The 23,972-nt window shown below is 39.0% G+C and overlaps 3 protein-coding genes across 3 annotated transcripts in view; 1 reads left to right on the top strand and 2 right to left on the bottom strand.

The window, feature by feature from the left end:
• Positions 1-274: 274 nt before the first annotated feature.
• LOC111330091 (uncharacterized) lies at positions 275-14,468 on the bottom strand. Its single transcript, XM_088743238.1, has 9 exons — positions 14,131-14,468; positions 11,993-12,094; positions 10,367-10,570; positions 7,432-7,518; positions 5,969-6,052; positions 5,476-5,538; positions 4,331-4,489; positions 1,575-3,725; positions 275-981 (listed from the first exon to the last, which is right to left on the bottom strand). Exons 1-9 carry the CDS (start codon positions 14,367-14,369, stop codon positions 750-752), a joined length of 3,321 nt encoding a protein of 1,106 aa, XP_088599364.1. The 5' UTR covers positions 14,370-14,468; the 3' UTR covers positions 275-749.
• Positions 14,469-16,318: 1,850 nt separating this feature from the next.
• Positions 16,319-18,474, bottom strand: LOC111330124 (carbohydrate sulfotransferase 1). Its single transcript, XM_022934925.2, has one exon. The coding sequence runs from the start codon at positions 17,968-17,970 to the stop codon at positions 16,693-16,695; it is 1,278 nt and encodes a 425-aa protein (XP_022790660.2). The 5' UTR covers positions 17,971-18,474; the 3' UTR covers positions 16,319-16,692.
• A 2-nt stretch (positions 18,475-18,476) lies between these two features.
• The window catches only part of LOC148718215 (uncharacterized), a 31,283-nt gene continuing 25,787 nt past the window's right edge, over positions 18,477-23,972 (top strand). The window contains 1 exon segment of the mRNA XM_088742346.1: positions 18,477-18,774. Coding sequence (XP_088598472.1) covers positions 18,697-18,774 — 78 coding nt within the window. The 5' untranslated portion in view covers positions 18,477-18,696.

Here is a 23,972-nt window from a genome sequence, read left to right as displayed (position 1 = left end):
TTGTCACTGGGGAGAACTTGACCAATATACGACCCACTTTCAAACTGAGAAGGGGGTATATGCAAGAACTGCTGACACAAGACAAGTCAAAAACACCATGTTTATTTTAAGAGTACGCATTCGGAAATTCTGTAGTAGGAGTGGCTCTCAGATATTCCAGCTAAAGTAAAAAATTCTATATGAAAGTTTTGTAACAACTCTTTTCGATCGAGTCTAAATCTGTTATTAATCAACAAACTTGTCGTCTCTAAAAAGACTCTACTTCACAGCAAAGTACTGTTACGAACCGTGTTTATTGAGTTGCTCAACCAAATGGTCTATTCTTTAGGGCTGTTGGCTGACATTCGTGTCGAACGGGGGAATCTAATAAATTATCCCTGTTGCCATATTCCTAAAGTAATACTCAAACTTTAACCTAAAAAACATCGCAAAATTCGAGGCAATTACTAACAGCTAACAAGTAAATTCACTACCGGGAGAGCTGAACATGAAAGTCTCATTCGAAATTCCTAATTGTCCAATCAGAGAACAGCACGAGGTGCTCCGTAAAATGTCGAGTCAGTTGATTCAAATTTCCCGACAACGTTGTATGCCAACCTAACGAGTTCACTCATAAGGTAAAATCTATGCGAGAGAGAAGCAATAAATCACGAAAACCTGACTTAATTACAACTGCGCATGCTCTATCTATCTCCTGTCTAGTAGTCCACACAAGCTACAAGTTCAAGCCTTTTGAACGAAACCACCGCTTATCGCCTTTGCTTAACATCAGAAGAACTACTACTATCGGATCCAGACTCCTCGTCAGTACTGCTCGATCCACTACTACTCTCTTCACTGCTTTCACTGTCACTGCTCTTGCTTTCTGAGCTACTTCCGCTTCCACTTTCGCTGCTGCTTTTCTTCCGGGATCGACTTTCTGCGTTTTTCGTTTTACTTGGCTTCGCCATGTCACTCTTCTGGGTTTTCCCTTGGACCACTCTAAAATGCCAAAAAAAAAAACCAAGTCTCAGCAGAGACGATCTCGTTTCACAGAGACGCTGATTTCAATGTTATTTGCAGCCGCTGTTTCGCCTTGTCACGGAAACAGGAAACAAGAACCGTTGCGTGACAAGGCCAAACAACAACAGTTGCAAATTTCTAAACATCATTACTAGTCCTTTCAACCATCAAAAATAAGATGTAAACACAGAGAAAGAGGGCCCACCCAACATCACGATTTTGCGACATCGGCCCAACGTGCTCGTGTAGGTGCTTCAACCAGGACAAATGATGTCTCGTAATTTTTTACGAACCTTCAGTTGAGCACCCAATCAGTTGAGCTACTTCTGTGGTTACATTGTATGGCGTCGTTAATGCAGACAAAAAGTATTTCAAAGTTTAAAACGCGCGAGTATATTTTTTATATCAGCTAGGAAAATTTGCTTCTTTTATAGTGCCAGTTCTTTTAGTCTGGCGCAATAGTCGAGCTGACCAAACAAGTATCACTAACAACTTGAACTTCACGTAAATTGAAGAGCAGACCATCGAGTTAAAGGTATTAGACATAATAATATTTCATACATCAAATTTACCTTTTACGCGGAGGTTCCTGGCTGTTCATCGCCGCCGATTCGCGACTTCTTGCCTGAACAGAAGACGACCCGCGTTCCGTCACTTTGTCCTTCCTACGGACAGGCGAGGCACTGGGAGTTCTGCTACGCCTTTGAACAGGACTATCTCGGGTAGGAGATTTTCTTGGCGCAGGTCGATTTCTTGGCGGGGTTACACTTCTGGACTGTCTGCGCTTTCGCGTTTGCTCGGGCGGAGAGCGCCTGGGACTACGGCTTGGGCTCCTTGAAGGGCTTCTCCTTTGACGCTGATAAGAGCCTCCAGTACGAACTGGGCTTCTTGACCTACGCCTCCCGATAGGGCTGAGGCTTCTTCTGGGTTTTCGTGGGCTCGGGCTTCTAGAAGGTTGACGTCTACGGGGCTGGGCAGGTGGAGAACGACGAGGACTGCGACTGTCGCTTTTTCTTCGGCGCTGATTGGAGCCTCGTGCGGGTTGACTTCGAGGAGGTGAAACACTGGACATTCTGGTTGGTCTTGGGGGAGTTTCACTTCTAGGTGGTGGACGCCGCCGACGTTGTACAGCGGGGGAGGGTGAACGCCTTGGGCTTCGACTACGCCTCCTCACGGGTTTGGGGCTACCTGATCTATCTCTTTTCGATCTTCCTTCCGATCTACTTCTACTTCGGTTCCGTTTCATGGGCCTGGAACGAAGAGGACTCGAAGACAACTTTCTCCTTATAGGGGGTGGGCTCGGGGACGACCTCCTACGTGCGGATGGTGAGCTTGGAGATACCTTACGCGCCGGGGGTGGACTCGCAGGCGGCGGACTTGAGCTTCTGCTAGGTTTTCGTCGTCTTGGAGATGCTGCATTATCTGAAGACCGCCTAGATTGTTTCACGGGCGAAGGGCCAGGACTACGACGACGGGGTGACGAAGAAGACCTTTTCTTACGAGTTCTTTGTTCACTTAGATCAGGTGGTGATTTGTGCTTGGTCCGCACAGGTGACGCACGGCTGCTATGTGACGATCCGTCCTCGGACTCTGACCCAGATTCGGAGGAACTACTGGAAGAACTGTCTTCTGAACTGGACCGTTTCTCTTCGGCCTTACTTTTTGTCGTTTGTTTCACTTTCTTTTGTCTCTCGCTTGATACTTCTTTCTTCCTGGCAGCTACTTTTGGAGGAGGAGGAGGGGACCCACTGGGTGACCTATCTCTTTGCCTACTCGCATCAGGAGATGAAGATGAAGACTGTCTGGTCTTCCGTCGGTTCTCTTTCCGAAGACCCTCATCGCGCTCTTGCACGCGGCTTCTTCGTACATCATCTACGAGCTTCCTATCGTCTGGAGAAGGAGACCGCCGTTTTCTAGTACTTCTATCTTCTCTTGATGAGCTACGTCGCCGATTTCTGTCCTCGGGAGTAATATCATGTCGCATCCGGGCACTTTCCCTGCTATCGCCATTTCTAGAGATGAAGTTTTCCCTCTGTTGTGGTCGACCTTTTTCTTCTCTCTCCCGAGAGTCTCCTTTCCTGGCTGTTGACCTTGACTGCTCAGGGATGGAACTCGACTTTCGACGCCTTCTGGCTGGCCTTTCTCTATCACGGTCTCGTCGTTCTTCCGAACGTTCTTCCTCAGAAGAGCTTCGTGCCTTATGCTGCTTTCTCTTCTTTCTCACCTCGGGCGACTTCTCTACTGAGCTCGACCGATCGACACGACGCTGCTGCTCTTCACGAACACCATTCTTAGACAATGGCCGATTTCTTTTATGCGGAGAATGTTGATCTCCATTTCCACTACGACGTAGTTCCGTACGCTCTTCCCGCACCTGATCATTGGGTGAGTGATCCCGTTCTACACGTGATCGATCGTAACGCGCACGATCTTCACGTTCCTCACGGACACGTTCTCGTCTCAAACGTTCTTCATCATGTCGATTTTCATGATCATCTCGCATCTTCCTTTCTCTTCTCGCATCCGACCTGTCAAGATGTCGTTGTCTACGAGATTTAATTTTTTCAGGAGATGAATCATTTGATGACGGGGATCTACTGCGTTGGAGTCGTGGAACATTTTCTTTGTCCGTTGATGGACTGCGATGGTCATTTCTTTTTGTTTCATCCTTTCCCTGTTGCTTTCTCTGGTCACGCCTTAGTGGGCTTTCACTTTCTGAACGACTGTTGAGTAGAGGAAAAAAAAAGTTAAATGTTTTAAATATTTCTTAGAGCGGCATTGCTATACTCGGCCTGCGTGTAAGAATGTGGACAATGGAACAGAATCTCCATACAGCGAATCCGAGGCACTACAAGCCAGTTATATGAACTGCTGCGCATAGGACAAAACCCAAGCCCATGTCCTCTTAGGTTGCAGAAACCAAACTTAAATTAACTCAGTCAAAATTATAAAAAAAAAATTGCATATTTAAGAACCACCACCTCAAGAGATCTAGTGTGCTTTTAATTTAGTGCACCAATCGCAGTTGTCATCAAAAGCAATAAGCTAAAATGCTGTTCCCGAGGCAGATGAATCCTTCAAACTCCTAAGTGATAAGCATCTAACTTCTTGCCACAGTATCACCACTGAATCGAGCAATAAGGTTATGAGAATATAGGAAATGTTCACCAAATCAAAAGACTGTTGATTGTTAGAAAAATTCTCCTTGTAAGCACCATAGGAAATGTATAGAGAACAGAATGGAGAGCTTGTATACTGGTGTTAGAGTGTAAAGAGTTAGAAAAGCAAGAGGATGTGGATTCTTTCTTTTTTTTTTTTTGCATGTTACCTTTCTGTATCTTTTCTTTGTCTTCTTCGTGGCTTTTCATCCTCTGAACTGACGTGTCTTTCCTTTTGCTTCGCTGCCTTTTCTTCCTTTTCTTTCCTTCGAGACTTCCGGCTTCTATCTGGGCTCTCTGTTTTACGGGAACGTTCATGACCCTCACCGCTAGGAACGGAACGTCACCAGAATACATCACATATAACATCACCCAGACTGTCACCAGGATACATCACATATAACATCACCGACACTGTCACCAGAATACATCACATATAACATCACCCAGACTGTCACCAGAATACATCACATATAACATCACCCAGACTGTTACCAGAATACATCACATATAACATCACCCAGACTGTCACCAGAATACATCACATATAACATCACCCAGACTGTTACCAGAATACATCACATATAACATCACCCAGACTGTTACCAGAATACATCACATATAACATCACCCAGACTGTTACCAGAATACATCACATATAACATCACCCAGACTGTTACCAGAATACATCACATATAACATCACCCAGACTGTTACCAGAATACATCACATATAACATCACCGACACTGTTACCAGAATACATCACATATAACAGCACCGAGACTGTTACCAGAATACATCACATATAACATCACCGACACTGTTACCAGAGTACATCACATATAACATCACCAAGACTGTCACCAGAGTTCGTATGCTAGGACAATCTTTTTATTATAGATATCATTTTTACTGTTCATTTTACTTTTTAATGCATTTTTATGATTATCATGACATTTGAGCCAAAGCTCTTTTACCTTGCGTAGCCGATGTTGATATGAATAGTTGGTATTGTTGCTATACCGTGGACTGCAAATAATATACTTAACAAACAGACAAAACAACAGTTTCACAAGAATGAACAACTCACCCATCAAGACATACATCACCAGAACAATAAATTCCTTACAATGTCACCAACGTTCTCATTAAAATAAATAACATACCAAAGCCAGTGGAAAAAAAAATTACAAAAAAACGAACCAAAAAACAATCATTAGTAAAAGCTAACTTCTAACCCATCTGAAATCATGGTATGCCAACAACAAGTTATCCCTGAAGAATCATATCCACAGCAAGAAAACGATAACGCACCTTTTATCTTTGCCTCTTTTCTTCTTTCTTGATTTTCGACTGTCTGACTCTGAATCTGAAGACCTACAAATAATTAAAAAGTATGACAAGAAACATAATAAGAATAAAAGCAAGGCGAGTCTTTTGTTCTTTTAGTTTTCATTGCTCCTTAAAAAAACAGCATGCAGCAACCTACACGAATAGATCAAGAATCAAATTACAACTCAATGTCTACCTCACCTCAACATCTGGTGGTTCTAGCACTCCTTACCTTCAGTATTTTACCTTTATTCAAAAATATTTCCTTTTCATAAGTTCTTCCCAGTCTCATCACTGAACCCTCTCTATGCCAGCCTGCCCCTACCCCATGCCTCCATCCCCCCTTTATTTGAAAACCAAAGTATGATTACAAAACAACAAGTTAAATGCATCAATTCCATGCAAGAAAGTCTGTTGTCAGTCTTCACTGCAGATGAACTGCTGTTGCACAGAACCCAGTCTGCAGTGAGGTTACCTTTCTTCTGGTGTCCGTTCTTTGCGCTTTTTCTTTTTATTGTGTTTGACTGGTGAGGAATCCCTCTCTGAGTTGTGATCAGAACTACAAGACATAAAACAATGCCAGTGTTAGAAGTAACCTCTATCATCAATTAACTCATCATTGGGCAAACATCCTGCAAGCAATCAGAATTAAAAGTGTTAGATGACAAAATTCCTTGGGACAACTACCCAATAAACCAGACTCAATAAACAACTTAAATATGATAAGGCTAGATTGCACATAACAGATTCCTCAGCCCAATAGCACTTCATATATGAGTCCAACTCAACAAATACTCTAAAGTCAGATTAGTTTCTAAGACAATTATAAAGAGGAACCCTAAAAAATTTCCCTCCCTCCCAACACGTGGCTTGGTAGCTCAGTTGGTAGTAGTGCCCAACTAGTATCTAGGGGGACAGATTTGAATCCCATGAAAGCCTGAATTTTTCTCAAGCTTCTTTTCTGCAGTTGCTAAAATTGCAGTCCACCAGCAAGGATCATTTCTTTGCCTGACATGTAACCATACTTGCTTTCTCTCTTTCATTTTCCCCAGGTTTCCTATCACATTGTTTTGTTTAGAAGAGTGCATTAATATTTCTCCGCATACAGTCATATATGTTTCCCTAATGTCAGCTCATTCTGACTGAAGACCTTGAGAGTCGTGTTTTCTGTCTGTATCCAAGCAAACACCAAAGAATTGATTTGCTTTGTATAAAGTGTGGTTCCCACTTTGCTCAAACAGTTTATAAATGCAGTGAGAAAGGATCAAAATTCACAACATCAGATACAGTACATAAAAAATACTACCAATAAGTTATGTGTACAACATGCAGTAGTATAACCTGTCAATAAAAGGAAAATATGAGGTTTCTCCACTATCTTTCGCAATTCTATATGTTTAATATTTTTAAATGCAACTAATTCAAGCGTTTAACTGTTTATGACTGCCTTAGTGAGCTATAACTTCAGTTTTAGAATAAAAGAGGTTCTGTCTATCCACTGCTCTTTCAAATTTTGTTTGGCCAAAGATTTGACTGTCAGATCTGACACATCTATCAGAGCCCTATTAAAAAAAAACCCTAAGCTATCCTTGAGAAAAAGAAACTTCAGCTGATTACTTTACCTAAACAGAAGATATGAATGGCCCATTTTTCCTGGGACAGTAACAGCTGAAAGCCTCTCTTTACTTGAAAACAATATTAACCCTTTAACTCCCAGATGTGATTGACATGTAACTTCTCCTTTAAGATCTATACATTATCCAGCATACAGTTAATCAGAATACTCAAACTAATCAGGTAGAAGTTGTTACTTGGATCCAAAATCAACCTCTCATGACTAATTTACAAAGTAATGTGTAGCAGCTAGAAGGGAGAAGTAACAATCAGATCTCAGGAGTTAAAGGTTCATCTATACAGTTTGTGTTTTACACCATATACCTGTCTGAGTTACTCCTCTCCTCTGAAGACTCAGACACAGAAGCATGCTTCCTCTTTTTCTTCTTGGGTGGCGATTCTTCCTTTGCTCTACAAAGAAACAATAATTAGCAGGACTAATACAACAGGGATGAAACAGAATTGGTCCTTGGTTATCCAAAAGCTAATCAAGACAAACTCAGGATTAGAAAGCAAAATCAAAATTTCTTCAGAGTTGGATAAGCTTCAAATTTGCATCTTAAATACAGCGAATTTGGATATTGTACAGGCAGACATTTTGGAATTGTTTAACTGGCCTTTTTATCCATTCATTTATAACGGTGAGGCAAACAATAATTTGCTTCTTTTATATTTGAACGATTATTAGAAGCAACTAAAACAGACAAACATCCTTGTATTTCACACTTTTACATTAAACTTATTAAATGTATCTACAATGATTCTTAAATCTATCAATAATTAATAATAATAGAAAATAGTACATATAATAGTAATAACTATGATTAAGTCTTACAGGTTTTAGCAGCAATAACATAAGAAAATCTTAAGACCACTGGCCTTACCTGCCTGAGCCAAAATGAAACTTGAGAACAAATGAGCAAATACATGTAGTCTAGCTACAGTGTTGGGAAATAGAAAATCAAGAACATCATTTAGACTTTGAGTTTTCAGGAAAAAAGTTCTTCCTCAATCCTTCTCTAATGTGTTTAACAGCTAATTGCTTAAAACCTATGACCACTGAATGTTTGGTTTCCTTAACATGATCTTACTAGTGGGCTGCTTGCTAATTCTCTGCTGCTCCAATCTATCAAGCAGAGGCTGTCTCAGTCCAGGTTCAAAATACCTGCCGTCAATCCAGCCCTAATCCCAACCCACCCTATATAGAGCCAGGATGTCATTAAGATTTGTATCAGGTGGGCATAAAGATTTGGCACCCAGGCATATTGGTGCAAATCTCCTGTACATCTAATTTGAATATATTAACAAAGTTGAAATGGTAAATTGGCCACCGTTACGATTATACAAGCTGACGTTTCGAGCGTTAGCCCTTCGTCGGAGCAAATAGAGAAATTGTGGGTTGTGTGTGCTTTTAAAGGTGGAAAAAGGAGCTACATGATTGGTGAGAACATGGCAACGAGAAAAACATGAATAAATTAGTGGAATTAATTAATTTATTCGTGTTTTTCTCGTTGCCATGTTCCCACCAATCACGTAGCTCCTTTTTCCGCCTTTAAAAGCACACACAACCCACAATTCCTCTATTCGCTCCGATGAAGGGGCTAACGCTTAAAACGTCAGCTTTTAGAATCGTAACGGTGCCCAATTTACCATTTCAACTTTGTTGATATGTTCAAATTATTTCGTTACCCCCACCGACGCAGCCCCAAACAGTTTCTTTAGAAACTACCAGCCTTTATTCCTGTACATCTAGCCGAGTTTCATTGAGGGCCTTGGCTTAAATGCATGCAAGCAGCATCATGCCCACAGTAGGTCAATTTGACCAGTGCTTGGCCCTTAATGGCACCCCTGGTAAAGATTTCAAGCTTACTTACCCATCTGTCTTCAATAAAAATCATGATTACAAAATTATGATATTAAAAAAAAACACAACTACATAAACAAACTACAAGTAACAAGTAAGTTGCAAAAAAAATAATTCTCCTGTAGATTGACAACATTCAATACAATTTTAACTAAAACTATATTTAAAGCAAACAATAACATGTATAAAATAACAAAAACTGGATCTAGAGTACCACGCAACATCATGAGACAAAGTTCTACATTTCACTGTATAAAAACTAAACAGCAACAAACTGGTTTTTTTCATCAAACCAAACATTCAGTAGGTCATGGTGCCATAAAAAAAAAAAATTATTCATCATCATCCTGTGAAATAACTGTTAGAAGGAAAACAACACTTTTCCATTGATTCAAATGATTTTCTATTTCCCAGGCATATCAAACTCTATTTTCATAAATAACAGGATTGGATGGTTCTTTTTTTTCTTGGAAATGCCTGAATTTTTATCTAAAGTATGCCACCACATGTCTATCATACTTCTCAGATGGCAAGATTATTATCATCATTATCATTAGCAATTTTTTTTTTTGGGGGGGGGGGGGGGGATGGAAACGAAGTCTTCATACTACAGAACACTCCAGGCATGAGAAGACCGGGAAATAACCTCTGATCTCATGAACTATAAGACTAGTGTATCTCTACAATTTAAAGTTTCACCAGAAAAACTTATTCTTCTCTTGAAGGCTATAGCTTAAAAACTGATTGAATGGTTTGAAACAAAGAATGCCTTATCTCCAAATGAACTTTTATAAATGACAAGGAGGTTTGCTAGCTTACCTAAAAGGACCACAAACAATCTTTTCAGGTTTAATTTTGTGATTGATTGATAATAATAGTGGAGAGTGTTGTTATTCAGTAATTTGTATAGTTCTACTAGCACTGTCTTTAAAAGATAACTAGAAATTACATGTATTGAATTTCCATCAACATAAAAATTTCTTTCTCAGCAAATCTACAGGCATACTCCAATGTGAATTTTTTAAGAAAAAAACCCTTTAATTTAAGAGACATTTAGCACACAATAAATTGCCTACACAATCAATGCTCTCTGTATCACTGAATAACATCCAAAATCCCAAATACCCAAGTCCCTTAACAGTTAGAATAATTAAGTTGCTCAATACTGCAGAATGCTGACTGGAGAGGTTGAACTGGAGCGCAGAAAAACACTTGCACATATCAGGATGAAAACATGCAATCTGCAACCAAACAAGAACGTTCTCACTAAAAGCTTTTTTTCCCAATCACTTTTTTTTTCCTGCTGGTCTTTCAGAGTTTGCAAGTTCTAATCCCAGTGCGTGCATATATTTTAAGAACTCCAATTTAGCTTCTCAGATTAAGTCAGATTCTTACCTTCTATTCTGTTCTTTTTCTCTCTGCTTTTCCTGCTCTTTTTGTTTAGCTGCCCTAGCTGACTGCTCAGAAGCTCTTTGAGCTGCCTTCAGTTCTTGATCAAATGACGAGCCATCTTTGTAATCCTCTTTAATTCCCAGGGCTTCTTTCAGTTTAGCATTCTTTTGTTCATTTGCTTCAGCCATTTGATGTGTTTCGGTAACACTGAAAAAAAAAAAAAAAAATGAGGTGTTGTGACCTTCCCTAATTATGAAACTGAAACATATCATTAATGCACTTTTCAATTGAGCCTTAAAAGTGATCAAGGATTTTACCAGTTTTGTTTAGTTTTCCTCTGTGGTTTGTTTGGAAATCTTTCCCAACCCTTTCAACCAATCAGATACAAAACTAAACACCCACTGAGACTTGTCTCTAGTATTTTTCTGCACTTAAACAATTTGCTTGTTTTCACCCTTTAACTCCCAAGTGTGACCGAGACAGAATTTCTCCTTTTATGTACAACATCAATGCAATTTCAAGCTCAAAGAGGATGAGAATGAAAGGAAATGTCAAGTACAAGATCATTAGTTTTTCCAATAACAAATTTTCCACACTATCATAATAATTGTTTGGAAGACTGTAAGAAGAATTATTGATGTGATCTTGGGAGTGAATGAGTGATTTGACTCTCACTACCTCCTCATTTTTTCTTTCCTTCTGATTGGCTGCAGTCATTACTTTGGTTTAAGTCTTAGAACCCTCAACTGAAAAGCGATCTTATGATTCTCAGATAAAAATACGTCACATGTACATAGCAAAAAAGTACACATTATTACAGTTTGTTCTTAAGAATATTTACAACCATTGGGTGACAGTTATAATTCATTACTGTGAAAGCTCACAAAAACCTCACCTTTCTACATGCTAAAACATAAACAAACAATGAAATAAAAAAGTATACCACAACAGTGACAGAACAATAAGTTATAAATTACAACTTAATTACTTAAAAGCCCCTAATTAACAAAGATTAAGCAGAAAAGTTGAAATGAAGAAACAAATCCTTGTGAAAAAAAAAAAAATAAGAGTAAAACCTGATGGACAAATGAAAGTAAAGGAGAAGGAAGAGAGAAAGGGATTAAAGAGTATCAGGCACATCAATTTTAAGTTCAAAAGCATTCTTTTGTGTACGAGATATTAAAATTGAAGAAATCATAAGAAAAGGCTAAAATGGTTTTCATTATAAGGTGCAGGAATACGAGTACAATGCAAGAAGGTAAGTATAAAATAAGCTTTATATTCTGCCTCATGATTTGGTAACAGATTGATGAATATAGACATAAGTAGAAACAAATACATGCACTTCATGGTCTAACGAAAAGAAGAAGCAAAATTTATACACATTTTCCAGGTCCTGAAGAGGTTTCTGTGCAAACAGAGACAAATAATACTCAAGAATAATAATCAAAAACATAAATTAAAAAACTATACCAGTTTCATTATGTAAGTTCCTGGAAAATAGAAAGGAGAGGAAAAATTTTGCATTTGGAATTCACCACAATTTCTTACCTCAGGCCCAGCTGCAAAAGGAATCAGGAGAAATAAATAAATTTGGAATATTGAGGTTATACACTAATTTGTACATACGTGGACTTTCCATCTTTGTTGTCCTTGGACCCTATGCCTGATTGTTCAGAGAGAATGCGCCGCAACTCTTCAACCTTGGTTTCTATCTCATCATCTTTATATCTGAGAAATTAGGTGAAAAACAAAACAAAAACAAAATAGAGTCATTAACATGAGAAGGCCAGCTCTTTCTTTCAATTTTTTGCCTTCTTTCTTTTTAAGCAACTTATATATAATGGCTGGTAACCATTCCTTTATATACAGTCATTCAAAGTCAACTTCTAAAAAGTTGGGCTTAGAGTCTGAATGGTGAGACCATTGATGGTACATAAAATTGATGAACAAAGAATTGTATAGTTTATTTGATTCAGATGGCTAACTTAATTTGATACAAAATGAATCAAGTTTATGTAAAACACAAATAACCTGACGGTAAACTTAACCCTTTAACTCCCATGAGTGACCAAGAAAGATTTTCTCCTTACAATATCAAGAAGACAAGTGATAACAATTAAGAAAAATATCGATATCAAAAAAAAGGTAAAGTCTGTTTAAGAGCCAGTGGCCTATCAGGCTGGCGCTTAACTCCGGTTTCTGTAACATTAAGCAACTAGGAGTATTTCTACTCCCCCCTGGATGGGATGCTAGTCCATTGCAGGGTTACCCCCCAGGATGAAATTTGCTGCTACCCATTTAAACTCCTGGGTGAAGAGAGGCACTGTGAAAGATTATTAGTTGATCTAAGACCAAATTCTCCAAACTAACATCATAAGAATTGTATGGCAGTAAGAAGAATTACTAATGAGAACTTAAGAGTGAAAGAGCTAAGTGTTTTGTACGTTTATGTGTGCACAAGTCATTGAAATATTCAAATGTCTGGATTAATTATTCTGAATTCAATTGACCCTATCTTAACCTAATCCTGAAACACAAAGAAGGTAATCCATTTGGATAATACATGTTTAAAGTTTCACTTCCTGAATCAAATGTCAATCACTACAAAATAAGGTAAGGCATTTAATTGAATTTCCTTGCATAAAATCTGGGATGCTGTTATAATTTATATCATACATCTCCTTGCTTTGACCCATGACTTGCCTGCTTTTTGCTTTTTCGATTTCCACTAGCCAGTTTGGCTAATAAAACAACTGCAATTGAGGTAACATCTAAGTTATCACTAGCCACTTGGCTAGTAAGTTGAAAAGTTGGTGTACAGCCCTGCTCTTTGGCACCCAAAAGTGACTAACATCTAATTTCTCCTTACAATTTCACCCCTAAAAAAGACTCTAGAACAAAAATTTATCCTTTCAATTGGCACTCTTAATCCCAACTGTATCAAAAAACACTTTTACTCCTTTTCCTGCAAATAGACACACACATACAACCCACAATTCCTCTGATAGCTTTGATGAAGGGCTAGCGCTCAAAATGTCAGCTTTAGAAACTTTTTACCGCAGCCAATTAACATTATCAACCTGTTTTATAGACCAAATTACTTGTTATACTCCCCACTAACAAAGCACCACAGTTTCTTTAGGTACTTACTACCTTTAATCATTTGTGATAAAAAATGTTTGTTGTTTAATTTGTAAATGTAAGTAGCCCCTGTGCATAACACTACACAAAACCATATGTGAGGCCGTCATACTTCATGCTGTATTAATCATGCAAGTAAAAGACATCTGCAAAGCTCTGACCAACTGTTCAAACCAAGATGTTGCTGTGAATAGTGTCAAAATCCTCGACAAAATTTTCATCACATCCAATGCTTCCCATAATATCAAGTTTCTTACACGTACGTGCCAAATTTGACTACCTTCCTTTCAATTCTTATTTGAATTTTCAAGAGAATCAGGTAACATTTGGTAAAGTACTTACCACGTATTGCAGAAGAAACGTACACCAGAGTTTTTAATTTTAAAATATGTTTACAACACGCACGGTGCTTCAAATTCCATCGTAATAATACCACGGATAATAAATACTTCAACCACTTTTTAAAAGACATTGACTCTCAAGAGAGTAAGAGAAGTAAGCAGCTTAAAAATACCACTATTTTGATAAAACATTACCAGACACTGGCCCCGATCTCTACGCCTCAATTTGACGGTCAACCAAAACAGAGTTTTAAAAAAAAAATGCTCAGTCTTGAAACTCACCCCTGTTCTTCCATTACTTCCTGTAGCTCGATACACTTGAGCTCAATCTGTCGTTTCCTTTCGTGCTCCAAAATCTCTTGGTTAGGTTTTTTCGTGTTCATTTGTTCTAATTTGGCAAGATCCTCGTTGGTGTGGTATTCGATTTTATCCTTTCTACTACGAAGTAGAGACAAGTTTCTTTGCACATAGCCATTCGTGCCTGACCCACGGGCAGTCTGCAATCCTATGTTGTTGTACATTTTTAAAACTTTCCGCTGTTTTAGCTACACATGACAAGAAAAGTCAATGAAACGATTGAACATGGCGAACTTCGCGTTTCACGTGGAATCCCATAATGCATCACCCGTCTCCTGACAGCACTTGATAGACATGTGATTGATGTGATTTCTGTAAAACAGGTCTGGGTCGTGTGTACTGGTAAGGTCCATTTGGGGCCATCAGGATTCCATATCGGTATAATTTAATATTTATCACCGACACTAAAGTGAACAATTGCTTAAAACTGTATCACACTGAAACCGAAAATAATTTTTTCCATTTTCTATCAAATAGTTAAAAAAATGGTCAGAAATGAAACTCTTAACGCGCGACTTTGCCTTTTCGAACTAGCCAATCAGCGCACACGAAAAGCACAATTCACCTGTCTGGTGTACACTAATTACGGACCCTATCCATGAAAATAAGCATCAATACTGTGAAGAAATTCTTCCCCCCATTTCTTTTTCTTTTTTTTTTTTTTTCATAGACATCTGGTCGAAGAGGCTCGGTGACTCAAAACATCAGTTTTCAAGGCATTACACCTCTTTCCTCCGAAGCCGCGCAGCTCAGGGTGTATAAAACAAAAAATTTCAATCCAACCTAACTTTAAATGATTTACGATCGAACTAGACTTCACTTGAGAAAGAAATCCCAGAAATTCAGGAAATGAGACTTTTTTTCAACTTTACATTCATTTAAAAATGCTTTGGACAAAGCAATTTGAATAATAAAAAGACGAAACTTAGCGTAATGCGTTTGTGCGTTTATGGCTGTGCAGGGACAGCAAGTCGTAATTTAATATTCCCGGGTAATTTTTACCTTGTAAACTAAGAGAGAGCGTGAGAAAAACGGAGAAACGCAAGGGGAAGATGTTCAGAATGACGCCATTCGCGCTCAAAAGAGCGCGAAAATATCACTTCAACACAGTTCGGGACCAGTCGTTGTTTATCGCCGAGCAGAGACGGAGGGGGTAAGGGAGGGGGAAGGGAGGGGGAAGGGAAGGGGAAGGGAGGGGGAAGGGAGGGGGAAGGGAGGGGGGACGAAAGGGGTAAAGGGAGGGGGGAGGGGAGGTATTTGGGAGGGATTATGTGGTTTTCTGCAGAAAAAGGAAGGGGATCAGTCGTCAACAGAGTTAAAAACATAAGAAAAGATGAAACAATTTTCGGTAAGGTAAAATATCAAGAGAAACATCCTCATAGAAAACATCGACCTATCGAACTCCTATTTTAATCGCCTAATTTTTGAATATGACCTAGGTTGGTAAGTGGTATTTTGTGGAAGGTTTGTAACATAAAATATGCAGTTTTTAACTTGTGAATTAATAAAGACTATTATTATTATTACAATAATTATTATTAGGGGGGAATTTAGAAATTTGGCAGCTAATTAACCGCTATAATGGGGGGGGGGGAATCATTACAGGGCCTCATGGGGGTAGGAGGGTAAGATTTAATCGTGACAACCAGCAGTTCAACACTCAGAATGTGGATACTCGACTAGTGACGAGCTCCTTAATTTTAAATTGACAAAGCAATTTTCTATCTCTATATTTTTAGTAAATCTCTGGATTTTCAAAATTTTACCTTAAACTTGCCTTTCGTTCTGATTCTTGCAGCATTCAGCTAAACCGATTAAATATTTGTCTTTAAAATCCTCCAGGCTTGATTTGAATTTTCAGTTCATTTATTTCCTTGCAGAAAGAAAAATGATTTTTTATTTTAATTTTTATTTTCAATATGGAGAACGATGGTTAGTGTACATAAGTTCCGGGTTTTTGACCACAGAATTGTTAGAAAGGGGATAACATGTCGATTTCAACTGAAATATGATGGCGTTTTTGTTATTTAGGAAGTGCTAAGCTCTAAGAAAACTGCTTTGCTTAAACATTCTTTCAAGCCTAAAAAGAATCTACGCGACGAAACTCCACAGGTTGTTGTTCAGGTGAATTTATTGAAATCTTTGAACAAAAAAAAACATTAAATAAGTATCAATTTAACGCCTAATCTATAGATTTTACAGGTAATGAAAAGAGTTCGATGACTTAGACAATACATTGGCTAGAATCTGGAAATAGCCTCTGTGATGCGAAACATGTTCTTAATATGGCCGTATAAACTGAAATTCAACAAAATCATACAGATGAAAACAATATCAAGCAAACGTCAATTCTCAGCTCTAAAGACAAGTCTGCCTAATTAATGATGAAAATATCCAAGAATTTTTTTTGCTTTTCAAACCTGAGACTTAAATAGTTATCGTAAACCCTTCATTCGTAAGAGTCGTATGAGGTTGCACGTAATGCTTCTATTGAAACCACTGTAACGCGTCATAATATTCTTCAAGTAGGCTGATTGTAAGATTTTTTTGGATCTGGTAAGAGCCATTTACAGGTATATATCCAAGAGTCTCCATCACGTCCTTGCAGTAATGCTCGATAACAGAGATAATTGAGGATTTTACTTTCCAACGCCATCTTTCGGCGCCCTGTTTGGAATCTTGCCGCCATCTTGCTGCAGTCTGTTCGTTTTCCGTTTCAGGCGAGTGGGACGCAAGGTAAAGCCATCTTGTTAAGCTCTCATCTTCTGGAAGCCCTGCAAAGTCTAGCAGTTTTGGTAGCATTTCCATAGGGTTCACTGCCAAATCTTCGTATCGCAACAACATAAATCGCTTTTTCATTTGTGACCCCAAATATCGAATAATGTTCAAATTTATGTACGTGGCATCGCAAATCTCCTGGCTAAACCTCTGTGTTCCGTTCAATTGAACTTGGTCATTATCACCATAAAACCCGACAGCTTTCGAGGAAGGAATGATTCCCCGCGGATCTCGAACCAGGAAGATGAACTTACAGTCAAATTGATCCGTGTCACAAATTGTCAGCAATTGTTTTAGATTTGTATCAGGCATTCGCGAGATCAAAACTTTCATCACAGTCATACTATATTGTGTCTTACAAGAGTCATCCATAGTATCTCGGTCCAGCGGTGGACAGCTTTCTAAACTCCATCGAAGATCTGTCGTGTTGTAAATACAAAATGGCGGTGAAAGAAGTGCCAGGCTTTTGAAAGGGTTATAGTTTGCCGGATATTCCTTGCGATAGTATGACTGAAGATCGTCTACGTGCGTTGAGGACACAAAATCGCAACGAAAAATGCCTTTCATCCAGCCAAAGGCTGTGTCACGATAATCTTGACTGTTTCTTGGCTGGAAAGGAACCAGTCTTTCAACTGTTTGGTAAGGCTCAAATAGATAAAATACTGATGGGTGATTGTTGAAAATGTTTCCCAGAAACGTGGACCCCGATCGACCATGTGCCACAATTATCAGATTTTGTCGCTTCTTCTTCTTCGGTTGCGCGAAGACTGGAATTTTTTCACTTTTGTCTTCGAAGAACTTTGGAGTTTCGTCTAAATTTTCTGGGATCACACCTTCTTCGTCTTTTTCCACAAATCTTGGACGTTGATTTACGTGAAGGATATTGAAAACAAAAACGCCGATTAGAAGAGAAATTGAGACAACAAGCATCAATCGGAAAAAACAGCAGTAAAGGCGCAACCCAGATCTTCTCCACAAGAAAAACATGGCGGACTAAGCTTAACTCTAAATTCTGTCGACAATAAACCAAAAGATTACAAAGAAAATCAATAAATCTGTGTTGATTGTGCTTTTATTCAAAACAATCGACAATATTATACACGAATGATAGAATTTGATTTCGTAGATTTTCTTGAAGGATTTATGGAATCCATGGTAACCAAACCAGTAGACAAGTCGGCTGTTCCAGCTTTTGCTTTCGCTTTGTATTGCTAGAGAACGGTAATGGTATCACGTATCATATTTTCCATGAAAAAGGATGCGGTCAACGGTTTTAAACTTTAACCATACCGGTAAACTTTGTCATATAATTTTATTTTCTTCAATCGACCAATAGATGAGTACTAAATAAATGATTAACTAGAAATATAGCCTTAAAAGATGAATAAGAGTTCGTTTTTAAAACTCATAACGCATTATCAAATTTTTTTTTAAAAAGTTGCGAGGGCTTTTTGTACGTAACCCCGTAACCCATGCACATCTGATATATCTCTGGTTAAATAAAAGGGGTTTCAAAGAGGTGACGGCTTTTACAGCTACAAAATTTAGTTTAAACAAAAAATTTAATCAAATTTTCATGGTTTCCTTTTTTTAAGACAAACGGTTAAAATTTGTCAATTTTTTACCCCTAACATCTAAACTTTTTGCCGTTTATGGCTAAAGGTTTACCACATTAAGACTCTCATAAGATAAAGGAAAACCTATAGGTCCGGAATGCGTGAACAAGCATCTTCTCAGAAGCTTACGAATCAGAAGTCTCGATACTGTTCATGGCATCTCTATGACCATAAGGTAGGCCTGTCTACCCAGTGTAGTCAGCTGTAGCTATGAGAATCCAGGTAAAGAGTTAAGCGAAAAAATTATGTGCAGTGCCGCTGAATATATCTTTTTAGCTTCATTTTCACTCGCGGTCCGCCAAGAGAAAGTACTATTCGTATCCTACCCGCGAGCGAGGAGAGCGTGGTGTCCTCGTTCTAGCGTTTCTCGTGTGCAAGTTGGTGCCTTGAAGAGGAGAAAATAAAACGCTATGAACATTCCTGAGGAAATTTAACTTTCTAAATCCATCATGATGGAAAACAAATGTTTAAATACGACGAGAGCGCACAATCATGCATGCACCCAAAACGGCTAACCATCATCTCATCATGCAACATAAGTGTCGACACGTAATCATTCGACCTCATCGCCTGACTAAATCTACGTTTAATAACGCATAGCAGTCCAAAATAGTTTGATTCTACAATCGATAGTAACTATAAATCGTACTGAAAAACGACTTATCACTCAATTATATCCACTTTATCCCCTTCGCTCCACGGAGGTCCGTGTTTAAATGTGTGCGTCTACTAGACAAAGGATAACTTTTAAGACAGGTCAAGTCTTGAGCTAAATCCGCCATGATGATTGTGGCTTTAGTCCAAAATTGCGCAACATGGAAAGGGTTCTTGACAGGAGCAGCAACAAAATTTGATATACTTGATAATTTAATTTGCTATGTAAAATAAGATACTACGTGAAAGTCACGAAAAAAACCTTTTGACCTCTGTCTGAATATATTCGAATTCCTCGGACGTTAGTCACGAGATTGCAATATGGTTTTTTCCTGAATACAAGCAGGCAGCTTTCGCTTCATCCGATCCCGCATCTCTTTGGGCGGTGTTTTATGTTGTGTATTCAAGTTGTTGACTCGTTGCCACGACTCAAAGATTGTTTGTTTTCCGAATGACTCCGGACTCCAATTTGTAGAAGTGAGTAATTCATCACATTCCCTTTTGTTGCCAATTACTTGCACCAAACAGAACAGTGACATGCGGAGTATGTAGCCAACACATTGTAAGTTTTATTAGGAGATGTGCCTAAGCATTGACTACTGGATCGTTGAAAAGACGCATTTCTGTACATCCCGAGCAGAAAACAAAACTAATCGTAAACATTTCGTTTGAAATAGCTAAAGAATTCAACCGCTTGATCCTGAAGGGGTGTGTGTGTGTGGGGGGGGGGGGGGGGGAAGGTATTTCTTAGAATGACTTAGGTGGGGAGGCTCCGCCTAATGGACGGACTTTTTCCAGGCTTTAGATTCTTAAAAGGGCTACAAATTCTGTCGGTTTGATATCCAATGGTAGGTTTAAAGGGTTTTTTTTTTGTGTGGAAAGTGTGCGAAAAGGAAACCTATTCTATAGTGGATAAAATGACGGGAATCTTTCCATCTAGAACTTCATAGAGCACCCCCTCCCCCGTTTTTAAACCACAGACAGCAGCTAGTCTCCAGCAGCACTGCATCCTAACCACTTTTTTCCCTCAAACATTTAACATTGTCAACCCAGCCAGACCCTGTGGAAGTTCTTATACACAAGAAGAGAATACTCGTTACTAGTGTTTCACTTCAACAAAGGCGGGAGAGGTGAGTTATTTCTTCGTTTCATTGCTTCCTTTTATTTGGAACACTTGTTTGCTGAGTCAATGCCGTCCGAAATTAGAAATTTCGTAGTAGCGCTAAAGAAGATCTCGGAGTGGAATTTACCTCTACAGAACGTCAACTTTGTTAATCACACCTCCCCTCGCTGTTCGCCAAAATTTAGCTCAGTTGCTAATACTGCATCTTTACCAAATTTCTTTCTAACGCTAATACACTGTCGTTTCAGCCTTTCACTGGGAAAGCCGTTGAAAACAAGAGGGGAAGTTCACTTCGATTAAGACAAGAAAAGGTGAGATATCTCTGCGTTTTAGTAAGACCCCGAACAAATTTTCATGTTTGTCGGATAATACTATAAAAAATACTGTCAGAAATTAAAAGCATTTGAGAGAGGAACAAAGCAACGGTACGCTTGAAAGAGGCGGAAGGAATTCTCAATCAGCCGAGCTTTTACGCCCCAAAGCTCAGGTTGAAATTTTACTCCGACAAGCGGAAACAGGATGCAATCATTTGTTTACTCGATCTGTCAATACCATGCCTTGACCGACGCAAAAGTTTATTAGAGCTTTTGCGACTCCTTTAATTAACGGACAAAAATGACTCGAATGGTTGTATCTATCAGCTATCGGTCTTCTCTCTCATGTATCAGTGTCGGATCTAGGGGAGAGAACGGGGGCCCCGGAATCCCCCTTATTTTGGAGTAAAATAACGAAGGCAGAGGGAAGAAAAGCCGGCAGGTGAAGACACACAAACAATAAGCCCCCCCCACCCCCCACCCCTTAGCTCGAGGTGTGGATTCGCCACTGTGTATGTTTCTAAGAGATTTAAGGGTTGTGTAACAGAAAAAAAGAAGCTTAGGTTATTAAATCCATCTTGATGGAAAACAAAATAATGTTTAAATACGACGAAAGCGTGCCAAAATGCATGCACCCATAACAGCTAATCCTCATTCCATCATGCAACATAAGTATCGACGCGTAATCATTTGTCCTCATGGGCTGACTAAGTCTACGTTTAGCAGCGCATAGCAGTCCAAAACGTCACGATCTGTAATTCACAGTTTGATTCTAATCAATAGTAACCGAAAATCGTAAGAACAACGATTTACCATTTATTTATCATGTTTATCCTTTTTCGGACACAAAAAGTCTGTGTTTCTATGCGTCCACGAGACAAAGGATAACTCTTTAGAAAGGTCAAGTTTTGAGCCAAATCTGACCATTATGATTATGGCTTCAGTCCAGAATTGCGAAACATGAAAAGGGTTCTTGACGAGAGCAACAACAAAATTTGATATGCTTGATCACTTTATCTATCAAGTAATAAGTCACGACAAACGTCTTTTGACCTCTATCTGAATATATTCGAATGCCTCGGACGTTAGTCATGAGATCGAAATATCGTTTGTTCCCGACAACAAGCAGGCAGCTTTTGCTTCATCCCATCAGGTTGCTGTTAGGAGAAATTAGATGCTGGTCACCCAAAGGATTTAAAGGGTCAGAATATTCTTACCCCGCTGGATCGATGCACTTTCTTCTTGGGCGTAACTTATAATTAGGAGTCTTTTAAAGTTTTCACCTGCTGTTCCAACTTGTAAATTTTCTCTGAAAGTTTTTTCGCCAAGACTCCAAGGTTATCCTGGCTTTCCGCTGTTCTCTCCTCAAGGCTTCTGACAGCTTTGTTAAGTTTTATGGTTGTGTCTGACCATACTGCAACCGTTTCATTAACACATTATGAATCTGCTTCATTCGGTATGATTGGTGAACTTGTCAAATATTTGTTGAAACTCCTTGTCGTTGCCTTTTCCTTTGACAGCTGCAAAGACTTGGTTGCTGAGATTTTCTATGATTGCTCACTGGGCTTTGACCAGGTTGGTCACAGTTTCAAGATTGTTTGAAAGCACGTTTATTAACTATGGTTTATCAGATAAAAAAGTGTATTATTCATAGCGTTCATTATACAATTCGGAACCTGGACACGTTACTTTTTCAGCATTCAGAAAACTATATTGAGTTATTTACAGTGCCCGAATATTCTATCGCCTGACAGGGGTGAAAATTTTGAAATATATCTTATTAACCAAGCGCGACGGCCGTACTGGGAGAATATCGGCCCGAGGTCTTGACAGTACGGACCGAGAGTAGCGAGGTCCGTACAAAAAAAGAGCAACGGCCGATATTCTTCCAGTACGGTCCCGAGCAAGCTTGGTTAATAAGAGATTTATTATACGACTGAAGTTCAAAGGGACACAAGTGCGGTATCATTCGGGACCATTCGGAACAGTGCCCGTTCCAATACTTAAAGAATATTGGACCGTCAATAGAGCATTTTGATTAGTTGATTTTAGTTATTGGCCCTCTGACTGCCAAAGTCGTGTAATAAAATTCTCTCCACAACAGTATTGAAGTTGACGACAAACACATAAGTAATGACTAAAAGGTCGGTGCGACAAACTCTGTGCGTAATTTTGTCGCTAAATAATGTCTTTTGGGCGAGTTTTAATAAAAATGCGCGTAAAACTAAAGTAATAGTGCACTGAGGAATGCTTGTTGTTTTCTCTGAGATCTGGTTGCTTCTCGCCAAGCGACATCTACGGTTCAGTCCGATAAAATGCTCATTTATGGCGAAACTTCATATGAGCTTCTCGTATCACAAGATTTCCTTAGTTCCGAGTTACATAGTTTCCTTGAAACAGTATTCCATCGACGGTTTCAAACTATTACTACACCAGTAAACTTAACATAAATAATAGTTATTTTTCATCAGTAAACCAGTAGATAAGTAAATAAATGTTTAACGAGAGATATAAATTAAAAAATGAACAAGAGTTCGATTTTAAAACTCATTACGTGTTCCAAAGATTTTTAAAAAGTTGTAAGGAGTGTTTGTAGGTAACCCCGTAACCCGTGATGCACATCTGATATTCTTCTGGGTACACAAAAAAGGGTCCCACAAAGCTGACAATCTTATGCCTTGCATTCCCTAAAGTTAATTGATAGTTTTGCTCTTGTAGCGTGCGCCGTCTAAAGGGTCTTCTCGTTAGCTAGCATGGTTCAGTCGTAGACTAATTTTCATTTCTCTCCGGGATATCCGCTTACTAGAGCTTACACTGTTTCTAACAGAACAGGGTCAAAAGACCCACTTTCGATTATTTGGAGAGAGGTCACAAGAACTGGGTTGATTGCTGTAAAGGAAGGAATGTTGCTGAAAAGCTGCGTTAAATACACAATGATAAGCAAAAGATTGTTCTTCAATGAGTGAACTTGTTCTGCTTGGGTTTTCTTTTCTTTACTCGCCTTAAAACCAGTTATTATTCATTGCAGCATTGCAGAAGGGGGGAGAATCTTAGGGGGACCACATTTTGTTTTCGTCGCCAAAGGATTGTAATGGGGGGGGGGGGACTTTTAAAAATTGACTGCCAACCAACTGCGAACGAGGCGGGGGGAAGAATCATCAGAATATAAGAGAGACTTATGGGGAGATCAGATAATTTTTATCTTGACAAAAATCCTCTAACCTTCCCCCCCCCTCCCTGGCGAAAAATGTTGGCCCGTCACTTACGCTCCTGATGTCTCTC

This window comes from Stylophora pistillata, chromosome 13 (assembly GCF_964205215.1).
Source record: "Stylophora pistillata chromosome 13, jaStyPist1.2, whole genome shotgun sequence".
In the NCBI taxonomy this organism is placed as follows: Eukaryota; Metazoa; Cnidaria; class Anthozoa; order Scleractinia; family Pocilloporidae; genus Stylophora; species Stylophora pistillata.
This window is presented reverse-complemented; position numbering and strand designations above follow the sequence as displayed.

Excerpts from the sequence above, each read along its gene's own strand:
- LOC111330091 (XM_088743238.1), bottom strand. The coding sequence starts at position 14,369 with ATGTACAACAACATAGGATTGCAGACTGCCCGTGGGTCAGGCACGAAT. Across the intron at positions 12,095-14,130 it reads GAAGTAATGGAAGAACAGGG|ATATAAAGATGATGAGATAG; the intron begins GTGAGTTTCAAG and ends CTAATTTCTCAG. Across the intron at positions 7,519-10,366 it reads GAAAAAGAACAGAATAGAAG|AGCAAAGGAAGAATCGCCAC; the intron begins GTAAGAATCTGA and ends GTTTCTTTGTAG.
- LOC111330124 (XM_022934925.2), bottom strand. The coding sequence starts at position 17,970 with ATGTTTTTCTTGTGGAGAAGATCTGGGTTGCGCCTTTACTGCTGTTTT.